General features: G+C 37.4%; 1 protein-coding gene across 1 annotated transcript in view; it reads right to left on the bottom strand.

Moving 5' to 3' along the window:
* LOC111142206 (early endosome antigen 1) overlaps nucleotides 1-13,321 on the bottom strand; it is a 115,359-nt gene that overhangs the window by 85,533 nt on the left and 16,505 nt on the right. The window contains exon 2 of the mRNA XM_022495233.1: nucleotides 4,376-4,468. Within this exon, the coding sequence (XP_022350941.1) occupies nucleotides 4,376-4,468 (93 nt within the window). The remainder of the gene's footprint in view (nucleotides 1-4,375; nucleotides 4,469-13,321) is intronic.

Here is a 13,321-nt window from a genome sequence, read left to right as displayed (position 1 = left end):
ATCTATTCCACATGTGAGTCAAGTAAAGTTTACTGAAAAAGTAATTTTTCCTAAAGGACAATCAGATATTAACCAGGCAAAAAAAAAAAAAAAAAGTAAAAGAGCAGGTAAGGCATGGGGATCAGCATGCAGACGTCCAGACATAAGAAAAAACTTGGCACACCTTAAAAGCAGGAGTTCTGTATGCCTGGATCAAAGACCGTAAAGAAATACAACCACACATACAAGGTCAATTGATATCTCACAAAAAGGAAAATTTAATGCAGTGGGGAAAGGGAACATTTTCAACTAATCATACTGAAACAACCATATACAGAACTGGTTTCGATATCCATATGAAAAAAACAAACCTCAACCACCATCTCATATCACATACAATATTTTAAAATAAATAATGGACTTAGACACACACACCAAAATATCAGAGGTAAGCATAGCAGAAAGTCTTTGCAATCTTGGGGTAGGCAAAAAAAAAAAAAAAAAAAGAAAATTGTAAAAGGACCCAAAACGCAATAACCATAAGAGAAAAGGCTGACAAACTGGACTTTAAAAAAGTTAAAAACTTCTTCTCTTTGGAAGACACCATTAACAAAATGAAAAGCAAGCCAGAGACTGAGAAAAAACATACACACTACATACATCTGATTGAGGTGTAAAGTCGAAAATTATGGCCCAATATTACACACCGCTTTGTTGACTGGTGATGGGAAAGCTTCAAATGGCCTAACTGCAAGTACCCTTCCCACTCTGCTCCTACAGACAGAATCTTCTACTCAAACAACCGTCTTCTTGGAGCGCCTCACTGGCTTGGTCAGTAGAGCGCACAACTCTTGATCTCGAGATTGTGAGTTCAAGCCCCACTTCAGATGTAGAGATTTCTTAAAAAATAAAATCTTAAAAAAACAAAAACAAAAAACCCTCCTCTTCACAGAGCCTGCTTATCCTTAAGTAGCAGGTTTCAGTTCCCTGCCAGCCCAGAGAATAATTCAAACAAGCCAGTCATAATCTCCTGCAGGAAACAAGGAGCACCTCACCCTCTTGTTATCATAAACCATGCCTCTCACAGCCCATAGTTGTTCGTTTTGTTCCCAAGTTCAATCCTCATATGGCCCTTCAAGGCATACAGTGTCCTCTTGGGCCATGAGTATATGTGACTAACAAACTGCTGTTGATTTCAACCTGCCCAGTGTCAGGTTAATTTTATGTTCAGCAATCCCTATAAGCCTAAAACAGGAAACCTTCCTTAACCAATAGGATAAATAGGAGGCAATCAATATTCTGACAAAGGACTTATACACAGAATAGATTTAAAAAAAAAAATTCTTACAGTTCAATAATAAAAAGATAAAGAATCCAACTTTTAAAATGGTCAGATTTCCTGATGCAGACAAAATGGAATAGATATGCTTTTCCCAATTTCTCCTGCTAAGTATACCTAACATCCCTAGACATTATATATAAAACAAACATAAGAAAATTCTGAAAAGTGATGAGAAGGGAGACCATCTAAGCATCTCAGGATCCAACGACTGACACAGTGATAAATACTCTGGGTTTTCTTTTGCCTCATATTTTCCAGACTGGGTGCTGAAGAAGCTGGCAACCTAGAAACTTCAATGGACACTTAAAAAAAAGCCTTCCTTCTCGACCCAAAGGACCAGGAAAATTCAGTGGGTACTAAGAATGTAAGGCAGACTAGAAAGGGATAAAGGGTGAACAAAGATGTTTGTTTCTGGCAACACATTATACTAAATAGTCTGAACAACCATCCTAATGATAACAACTGAAGAATATAAAACCTTGGGGGTGCCTCGGTGGTTCAGTTGGTTAAGTGTCAGACTTGATTTTGGCTCAGATCATGATCTCAGGGTCCTAAGATCCAGCCTCCCCCATCAGGCTAAGTGCTCAGAGGGGAGTCTGCATGAAATTCTCTCTCCCCAGAATTCTCCCTCTCCATCTCCCTCTGCCCCTCCCCACACTGTGCTCCCTCTCTCTCTTTCAAATAAATAAACAAATCTTTTTTAAAATGTTTTTTCGTTATTTAATTTTCTTAGAAAACAACAGAGAGTGCCAGGTGGAGGTGGGGAGGGAGAAGGAGACGGATAAACAGACTCTACACTGAACACAAGGCCTGACATGAAGCTCAATCCCAGGAACCTGAGATCACGACTTGAGACCAAGAGTCAGATGCTTAACTGACAGAGCCACCCAGGTGTCCCAACAAATAAATCTTTAAAAAAAAAAAAGAATATAAAAAATCATTTTTACATTACGTATTATTTGTTTGATACTAAACATGTAACCTCAAAACTCTTATGTTGAAATCCTAACCCCCAGTGTGATAGTATTAGGAGGTGAGCCTTGGGAGGTGATTAGGTCATGAGGGTGGAGCCTTCATGAATGGGATTAGTGCCTTTATAAAAGAAGCCTCAGACAGTTCTCTTGCCCCTTCAGCCATTTGAGGATGGCCTTCTATAAAACCAGAACCAGGCCCTCAGCAGACACAGAATCTGCCTTGATCTTGTACCTCCCAGGCTCCAGAGCTCTGAGAAATAAATGTTGGTTAAGTCACTCAGTCTATAGTACTTTTGTTAGAACAACACATACTAAGACAATATTATATATATTATTACATAAAATAAAATATAACATAAATATGATATAAATAAAGCAAGGTGTTGCTTTATTTCTATTTCTTTAAAGTCCTGGAGACCCAGGTGCCAGGGTGGCTCAGTCAGTTAAGTGTCTGACTCTTGATCTCGGCTCAGGTCTTGATCTGAGGGTAATGAGTTCAAGCCCTAAAAAATTAATTAATTAAAAAAATAAAGTCCTGGAGACTGTATTTCAAATTCCACATAAACAGCCACTAAGGGAACAAAGTTCAAACCTATAATTTGTTCAAAGTGGGATGCCAGCCTTAAGGTAAAAGGGAAACAAACCTTAGAGAGAGACTGACAGAGAGACACACAGACATATCATCCAAGACCTTAACAAGTATATACCCCAGCACTGGGCATATGAACATCTAGAGCAGTATTTGTCTGCCAATAGGAATAACTCATGACATAGGTTAAAAACTAAAGTGGCGGGAGAAAGAGAGAATAAGATAAGAATGTGGGACAGAGTGGAATCCAGAAAAAAGAGAAAGGATTGAAATCTGATAAGAAAAGAAAACTGTCTTCCATGTATTAAAGTAAGAGAATAAAGGTGCAAATAGCTTTGATAACAAAATGAGGACATTCACCTAATAGCTCCTATTTTCTCAATGATATAGAAGGTGCCTGAGGGAAGGTGGGATTGGGTAAGACTTAGAAGAGATATGAGGATAAAGAAGAGAGCAAAACTATATCAGAGAGTAGGAAAATGACACTAATAAGAAACTATAGCAGGATTACCAGGCACTGCTCACTACCCACTGGAGATTTCTTTCTATCTATCTATCTATCTATCTATCTATCTATCTATTTATTTATTTATTTATTGTGGTCTGACCAAGGTCAACAATTAAACTTGCTCTTAAAATTTAACTGATACTTTTCTCCTCACTCTCATGGTCTTGTTACATCTCATCATGGTTAATATCCATATACATGAAATCAGATGGCCAGAAAGAGACAAAACAGGGAAATGAATGGACAGAGAGATAAATCCAGAAATACACAAGAAAGAAGACAGACTCACCAACCAAGAGGTGCAGAAGTGGGGATCACAGAAAAGGGGACTGGGTAGGCAATACACTTGGGCCCAGAAAGGGGCAACTGACAGAAACTGTCAGAGCAGAATGTGAGTACATCGATGTCTTAGAAACAATATTATTGGTGGTTTTTATGCTCTTCTCTTTCCTTCCCCCTTTTTCTATAATGAGCAAATATTATTCATTAAAAATAGTAATAATAAAGCAACTACCACAGATTTCTTCAAAAATTTGAGTTCCTTCTTAGATTTATTTACTTTCCCCATTAATTTTTAATAAACTATGAAAGATAAAAGTTCTTACAAAGTTGTAAATGAAGATAGCAAATAATGTACAGACTTTACGGATAACCTAATTTTTCATTAGCTCAATAGTTCATGACAGTGCAAACACTAATTAATTGGTAATTTTTATAAATAGATTTAAGATCTTCCATTAAGCTGAGATAACATTAGCACTGAAGACAAATTAACAATATTAATTTTGTCTTAATACACACTTTCTCAGTCTTAAAACTAAACACCAGGATTTTTCTACAAGTGTGATTCAAAAGTCACATTCCAGTTTATAAGAGTGAGAGCCTTTCCTGCAAAAGTTTAAATTACTGACCATTACTCCAAATACCTGCTCATTTTCCCTTAAATAGTACCAAATTTTATTGTGAAATTATTATTTCCATACCTCTGAAGAGCTTTCATTATTGACATCCACTGTGTTTATAGGAGCTGCTGATGAATCTAAATCAGAACCTTGAGAGCCAACTCTCCCAGGAGTCTGAAACAAAGAGAGAAGAAAAATTAGATATTAATAATATACTCATAAACTATTTAACAACCTCAACGGTAATCAGGGCTAGCCTTATACATGAAAGCAGATGTCCTCTCAATAAAAATAACAAACAGTACTAGCAGCTATCCTTTACTGAAGACTGTGCCTAGTACTGTATCAAGATCTCTGCCTGCATTGTCTCATTTTTAGTCTTTTTAAATTAATAAGAAGCTTATTTTTATATATAGTGCCTATAGTCTTCAACTCACTTTCACAAAAAAATCTTATTTAATCATAATGACACCCCCAAGAGAGGCAGGACACATGCTATCTCTATAGATGAGAAAACAGATTCGAAGTGGCTAAAAGATTTCTCAAGATCGTACTGTTAACAAAAATCAGAAAGAACTAAAATGCTGACTTTCTAATTCCCCTTGCATTGCTCTCTCTACCATACCAACTAAACTACAATAATTTGAGGGTAGCTAAAAAGATCAACACAGCCCATTCATGCCAATCATTAGCAATCTATCTCCAATACTTGATATTTCATCACCAAAAATATATACAGTTTGGAGGTTCAAAGGTCTTTTTCTTTTTCTCTTGCAACACTTATCCTCTAACATTATCATTCATTAATACCTAGGTGTTACCTTAAAGGAACTGAAAATCTAGTAAAACACTGGGCAAGAAGAAAGATTCTTAGAACACAACAACTAACTTAATAATCCTTAGCAAAAAACATTTATGATACATACCATCATTATTCTCACTTCACACACAAGAGAACTGAGCTATGAAAACGTAAGTAATTTGCCCAAAATCACATGGCTAATCAATGGGAGAAAGGTTTTTAATTTGAGTAGTCTGGCTCATAATCACTAAACCATACTGCTTTTCTGCTGTACATCTCTGCTGAGATGCACCACCTCAAGCACCCAAGACTGAGTGCAATTCATTGTACTTGTCTCAACACGCAAACACCCTATTCATCACTATTAAATACTCAACATAAATGCCAAATAAGAAGGAAATGCTACTACTTTGAAATTCATCAGTAAAAATGATTACGAAAGCTGCACTGAGGGGCACCTCAGCTCAGGTCATGATCTCAGGGTCTCAGGATCCAGCCCTTTAGCAGGCTCCCGCTCAGCAAGAAGTCTGTTTCTCCCTCTTCCTCTGCCGTTCCCCCTACTTGTGCTCTTTCTCTTTCCCTCTGTCAAATAAATAAAATCTTTAAAAAAAAAAAAAAAGCTGCATAGAAAAATGACAAAACATACACACTATAATTATGTATAAAAACTATGTAAGAGATTCAAAGGATATATATCCCAAAATACAAATGATTTCTGTAGCAAGACACAGTTATGGATATTTTGGATTTTAGGTTTTCAGGTTTTGGTTTTGCTCATTTTTTTTTAAGAATTCTAGATCCATAGTTAAATTACCTTTACACTGAGATTTTTCTTGTTATTAAAAATAAGAAAAGAAAAAAAAAGCAGACCTCTCCAAATTGGATGATCCACATTCCTGTCATATTTTCCCAAAATGGAACCTTCTAAAACTTTGTAAACTTACCCAGAGTATGACTTAATTGTGTTCATTTAAAATCCATAAAATTCTTATTTTTAACTCTTCTATCAGCTATCCTCCTCTAAAAAACAAAGTAAGATTCTTTCCTAAAATGGTATGCTTGAGACACGAATTTATAAATAAATAAAAGCCAGCTATCTAGATTTGATGATACTTATGCATCTGGCAAAAAGGTAGCTCAGTGGTGAAAAGACCCTTTAAATTATATACTTAATATAAAGAATTATATAAAACTAGAAATTCATTTTTGACCCATCAACATTTCAATAGCTTCACACCATAATGGTTTGTAAAACTAGTGACCCCATCCTCAAAAGGACTAGAAACTAAAGCTGTGTCTCCCAAGAATTTCTATTTTCCCCTTTTCTGTATCATTTTCTTTTCCAAAGTACAGGTGACTTTTCATCTGAGATTTACCTTCCCTGTGAAGTAAGCAATTCAAAGATATATCTACACAATCCTATTACTGCCACTAAAAATATTTTTTCTTAAATTTGCCTAAAGTAGTCCTAATAAACAGACCTAAGTAAGCCCAAGAGGCATGGGAAGTAAAAGGAAAAAGGAGAGAAACTATTGACACTTTTTCATACCCATATTTTAAATACATTCCCCCTAATTGTTGCCAAACTGTCTAATAACTTCTTGTTCAGCTCTTAGGTTGCCAAAATCCTATTATTTTAATGAGAAGTCCAATTACAGTAATGATGATCCTGAAGAAACAATATGAAGTATTCTAATTTTTCTACTTATAAGTTTTACTTTGTGAAAAACAACAGAATAATTTCTAGTAGGGATGCCTGAGTGGCTCAGTTACTTAAGCATCTATCATCAGCTCAGGTCATGATCCCAGGATCCTGGGATCAAGTCCCGCATTGGGCTCTCTCCTCAGCAGGGAGCCTGCTTCCTCCTCTCTCTCTGCCTGTCTCTCTGCCTACTTGTGATCTCTGTCTGTCAAATAAATAAATAAAAATCTTTAAAAAAAAAAAAAAGGAAGGAAATTCTAATACATGCTACATACAATATGGATAAACCTAGGAAGACGGGTTTTATGCTAAGTGAAATAAGCCAGAGACACAAATGGACTAGTATGTACAGCTTCATTTATATGAGGTACCTAGAAAAACCAAATTCATACAGACAGAAAGTAGAAGAATAGTTACCAGAGGGTAGGAGGTACAGGAAATAAGAAGTTACTGTTGAATGGTACAGTTTCAGTGTGGGATGATAAAACCTAGAGACAGATAGTTCTGATGGATGCAGAAAAATATGAATGTACTTAATGCCACTGATTTGTACATTTTAAAATGGAAAATTTTAGGGGCGCCTAGATGGCTCAGTCAGTTAAGCATCTGCCTTTGGCGAAGGTCATGACCCAGAGTCCTGGGATTGAGCCCCGCCCTGAGTTCCCTGTTCAGTGAAGAGCCTGCTTCTCCCTCTTCCTCTGCCTACTTGTGCTCTCTCTCTGTCGAATAAAGAAATAAAATCTTTAAAAATAAAATAAAGTAAAATGGAAAATTTTATACTCTGGTTTCTCTTCAGATGGCATAATTTTTTTTTTTTTGCCTTTTAAAATGGCAAATTTTATGTCACCACAATTTTCAAAATTTAAAAACTTCTTAAAAACCTAGCTGAACCTCAAGTTGCTGTTAAACCAACCACCTGGAAAATAGTTATTTCAAGTGATTTAAGAACTACACGGGGGTTCCTGGGTGGTTCAGTTGATTAAGCATCTGCCTTTGGCTCTAGTCATGATCCCAGGGTCCTGGACAGAGTCCTCCATGGGGCTCCCTACTCAGTGGGGAGTCTGTTTCTCCCTCTTCCCTCTGCCCCTCTCCCTGTTCGTACTTTCTCTCTCTCTGAAATAAATATATATATATATATATTTTAAAGAACTACACAGACTTAGTGAGATACATAGTTTAAGGACAAAAATAACTCCCTTTTAAAAAACACCAAAATTCATTCAGTAATCTTATAAATGGTAATATTAGTACTGTTTTGTTAAAGCTATTTATATATTTTTTAGGAAAAAATATCTATGTAAATGTTAGGAACCAAGATATTCAGTATAAGACTTAAGAGATATAAACTGGGAACCTGGGTGGCTCAGTCAGGTAAGCGTCTGCCTTCGGCTCAGGTCATGATCCCAGGGTCCTGGGATTGAGTCCCGCATCGGGCTCCCTGCTCGGCAGGGAGCCTGCTTCTCCTTCTGCCAGCCGCTCCCTTGCTTGTGCTCGCTCACTCTCACTCTCTGACAAATAAATTATTAAAAAAAAAAAAAAAGACTAAAGAGATACAAATATAAACTCATAGTAAAAACTATTTTATACTCTTAAATTTGAACTCATGTTTTGTTTTGCCATATATATAGGGATATAAATATTCCTATATAGGGATATTCTTATCACTTAAAAACTTATCAATGACAACCCAGAAGCAATGAACACCCTTAGTGCCCAAACAATTGTATCTAAATAGCATTCCCCACTGAAAGGAACCAGGGCTCTTAAGAGAAATGACTGATTTCAGCCAGGAAGAGAAATATTACAAGATGAACCTGGGACATACTATTGTGTCAAAAGCAAAGAAGCTAGCAAACACTAATCGGGTCCTGTCAAAATGACAAGTCACTTTGAAAGCACTTCCATTAGTTAAAGCTGGGGCAATGTGCACATCAAAAAAGTCCCATTGACTTCAATTGATTGAAATCTACCAAATATATATAAATCTGTGAGTTCATTTAAAATCCACAAGTTCTCTTACTTCAAGGACAGAAAAAGTCAAAAGACAAGCAAGGCTCATTCATCACTGCTAGTGTATGTACCAATTCTTATTCTGAAAATTAGTAATTAAAGAAAGACTCCACCCCAAACTACTAGAACACATACAGCAATTCAGTAATGTGGCAGGATACAAAATCAATGTACAGAAATCGGTTGCTTCCTTCTACACTAACAATGAAAATATAGAAATTAGAGAATTGATTCCATTTACTATAGCACCACGAACCATAAGATACCTGGGGATAAACCTAACCAAAGAGGTAAAGGATATGCACTCAAGGAACTACAGAACACTCATGAAAGAAATTGAAGACGACACAAGAAGATGGAAAAGCATTCCATACTCATGGATCGGAAGAATAAACATTGTTAAAATGTCTATACTGCCTAGAGCAATCTATACTTTCAATGCCATCCTGATCAAAATTCCACTGGCAATTTTCAAAGCGCTAGAATAAACAATCCTAAAATTTGTATGGAGCCAGAAGAGACCCTGAATTGCTAAGGAAATGTTGAAAAAGAAAAACGAAACTGGTGACATCACATTGCCTGATTTCAAACTTTACTTCAAAGCTGTGATCACCAAGACAGCATGGTACTGGCACAAAAACAGACACATAGACCAGTGGAAAAGAGTAGAGAGCCCAGATATGGACCCACAACTCTACGGTCAAATAATCTTTGACAAACTAGGAAAAAACATACAGTGGAAAAAGACAGTCTCTTCAATAAATGAGGCTGGGAAAATTGGACAGCTATGTATAGAAGAATGAAACTCGACCATTCTCTTACACCATACACAAAGATAAACTCGAAATGGATAAAAGACCTCAGTGTGAGGCAGGAATCTATCAAAACCCTAGAGAACATAGGTAGTAACCTTTTTGACATCGGCCACAGCAACTTCTTTCAAGACAGGTCTCCAGGGATGCCTGGGTGGCTTGGTTGGTTGAGCAGCTGCCTTCAGCTTGGGTCATGATCCCGGTATCCTGGGATTGAGTCCCACATCGGGCTCCTTGCTTGGCAGGGAGCCTGCTTCTCCCTCTGCCTCTGCCTGCCACTCTGTCTGCCTGTGCTCACTCTTGCTCCTCTCTCTCTGACAAATAAATAAAATCTTAAAAAAAAAAAAAGACAGGTCTTCAAAGGCAAAGGAGAAAAAAGCGAAAATGAACTTTTGGGACTTCATCAAGATCAAAAGCTTCTGCACAGCAAAGGAAACAGTCAATAAAACAAAGAGGCAACCCACAGAATGGGAGAAGATATTTGCAAATGACAATACAGACAAAGGGTTAATATCCAAGATCTATAAAGAACTCCTCAAACTCAACACACACAAAACAGATAATCATGTCAAAAAATGGGCAGAAGACATGAACAGACACTTCTCCAAAGAAGACATACAAATGGCTAACAGACACATGAAAAATGTTCATCATCACTAGCCATCAGGGAGATTCAAGTCAAAACCACATTGAGATATCAGTTTACACCAGTTAGAATGGCCAAAATTAACAAGACAGTGAACAACAAGTGTTGGAGAGGATATAGAGAAAGAGGAACCCTCTTACAGTGTTGATGGGAATGCAAGTTGGTGCAGTCACTCTGGAAAACAGTGTGGAGATTCCTCCATGACCCTGCAATTGCACCTACAGGCATTTACCCCAAAGATACAGATGTAGTGAAAAGAAGGGCCATCTGTACCCCAATGTTCACAGTAGCAATGGCCACAGTCGCCAAACAGAGGGAAGAGCCAAGATGCCCTTCAATGGACGAATAGATAAGGAAGATGTGGTCCATATATACAATGGAGTATTATAACTCCATCAGAAAGGATGAATACCCAACTTTTGTATCAACATGGACAGGACTGGAAGAGATTATGCTGAGTGAAATAAGTCAAGCAGAGAGAGTCAATTATCACATGTTTTCACTTACTTGTGGAGCATAAGGAATAACACAGTGGACATTGGGAGAAGAAGAGCAGAAGTGAGTTGGGGGAAATCAGAGGGGGAGACAAACCATGAGAGACTGTGGACTCTGAGAAACAAACTGAGAGTTTTGGAGGGCAGGGAGTTGGGGGGTTGTATGAGCCTGGTGGTAGGTATTAAGGAGAGCACATATTGCATAGAGCACTGGGTATGGTGCATAAAAAATGAATCTGGGAACACTGAAAAAATAAAATTAAATTTAAAAAAAAGAATTGGGGCTCCTGGGTGGCTCAATTGGTTAAGCCACTGCCTTCATGACTCAGGTCATGATCCCAGAGTCCTAGGATCGAGTCCCATATCAGGCTTCCCCTGCTCTGCAAAGAGCCTGCTTCTCCCTCTCCTTCTGCCTGCCACTCCCCCTGCTTGTGCGCTCTCTCTCTCTCTCTCTGTCAAATAAATAAATAAAATCTTTAAAAGAAAAAAAAAAGAATTAAGCATTTACTCTGTCCTTCCAGTATGCACTGAAATTCATGGCAACCAAACAGCCCGCTTGATGTTTAAAGTTCTTTACAGAAAAATGTCAGCTAATGTATGCAGAAGGAATGAAAGATTTAGAAAATCATCATTTTGCAACTGTTGATAAAATCAGTCTTCTCAACTTCAATGACATAAAACCTCTCCTGAATCTCCCTCTTCAAATAAGAAATATTCTGACCTTTAAATTCTATCAGGTCTCTTACTTACATCCTTTTAACACTTAATCATAATATAAGGAAGAAGAAAGTTATGTCTGTGTGAAATTGTTTCAATAATGACCCTCAATGAATCACATCTATATTTTAATGCTCTTGTAATTCTCTTGTGTAATCCTCTCCCACATGGACTCTGGACTGGCCATGTGACTTGCCTTGGCTAATGGTAGGGTAGCAAACAAGATACAAGCACAGACTTGAAAAGTTCTTGCACAATGGGATTTGCTCTCTTATTGATGGAAACTCTTCTGCTACAATATAAGCCCAGGCTAGCCTTAGACTTATGTGGCCCAACGAATATATTCAGCCATCTGAGTAAGTACCTTAGACTAGCCATTGAATCAAACTGACAAATAACCCCAGCTATAAGAATAACTTCAAGAGAGTCCACCAGAAGAACCACTCAGCCAGGCCTAACCCAAACTGCTGACCCACAAAATCTAGAGCAAACAAAATGGTGGTTAAGTTAAGCCAAAGTTTGAGGATGGTTTACTTTGCAATAGATACAACTATATACAGTAGCTATAATGTGGTCTCTTCTCCACAAAATAGAAAAGGAACCTTTTTGAGGCTAATAACCCTAAACAGAATGAGGTATTCACATTTCCTAATAAGGTCACAAGAAAAGTGTCCACCTGAATTTAATGGGACATACAATAGTTTTAATACATTTTTTAAAAAGAATTAATGTAACTACTCCATTACTTCATTCTGTTTTCCATCTTTTCTTTTTTAACTGTTCAAGTTAAACAAGAAACAGTAAAACTAAATGACAACTGCCAATCTAGTTTTCAGGGTATTTGAGTAAAATCAAGATGTTTTTATTCTTCGACAATAGTTATTGCTGGAAAGAATGTTGGAAAACCACCCCTTTCATACATGGTTAGTGGCAGTATAACTAAACGTAAAAAAGGTACGTACTCTCTGACTTAATGCTTAGGAAATTAATCAGTGGACAAAAATACCACCTATATATGTACAAGCATGTTACTGCGGTATTATTTATAACAGCAAAACTGAAAACAAAACTAAAATGTCCTTCAACAGGGGACTACTTAAATTTTGATAATCCATAGACTATAATATAGCTATTAAAAATAAATAATAAAAGAAGTTAATTCTGGGGCACCTGAGTGGCTCAGTCAGTTAAGTGTCCTACTTTTGATTTCGGCATGATCTCAGGGTCATGAGATCATGCCCCATCTGGGGCTCCATACTAGGCATGAAGCCTGCTTAAGATTCTCTTTCTCCCTCTCCTTCTGAGCCTCTACCCCCCGCCCCACCCGCTCACACTCTCTCTCAAAAAGAAAAGGTAGTTCTGGAAGTGGTGGTACTAAAAGATGTCCAAAGTATATTAAGTACAAAAAAAAATCACACTCATGAAGAATATCATATTTGTATAATATTAATGGATATATGTATCAGAAAATTGTGAAAAAAATAGAAAGAAACTATTAGCAAGGATTACTGGGGCAGGGACCTTCTACTTTTCATTTTATACCTTCTTTTTTTTTTTTTAAAGATTTTCTTTATTATTTATTTGACAGACAGAGATCACAAATAGGCAGAGAGGTAGGCAGAGAGGCAGGCAGAGAGAGAGGAAGGGAAGCAGGCTCCCTGCTGAGCAGAGAGCCCCATGCGGGACTCGATCCCAGGACCCCGGGACCATGACCTGAGCTGAAGGCAGAGGCTTTAACCCACTGAGCCACCCAGGTGCCCCCATTTTATACCTTCTGTATTCCCAATTCTAACTCCTGGTTGTCAGCCTCAAACCTCATATAAAATTTGTGTCAAGTCCTTTCT

This window comes from Enhydra lutris, unplaced genomic scaffold, assembly GCF_002288905.1.
Source record: "Enhydra lutris kenyoni isolate GAN:26980312 unplaced genomic scaffold, ASM228890v2 scaffoldscaffold7, whole genome shotgun sequence".
NCBI lineage: Eukaryota > Metazoa > Chordata > Mammalia > Carnivora > Mustelidae > Enhydra > Enhydra lutris.
This window is presented reverse-complemented; position numbering and strand designations above follow the sequence as displayed.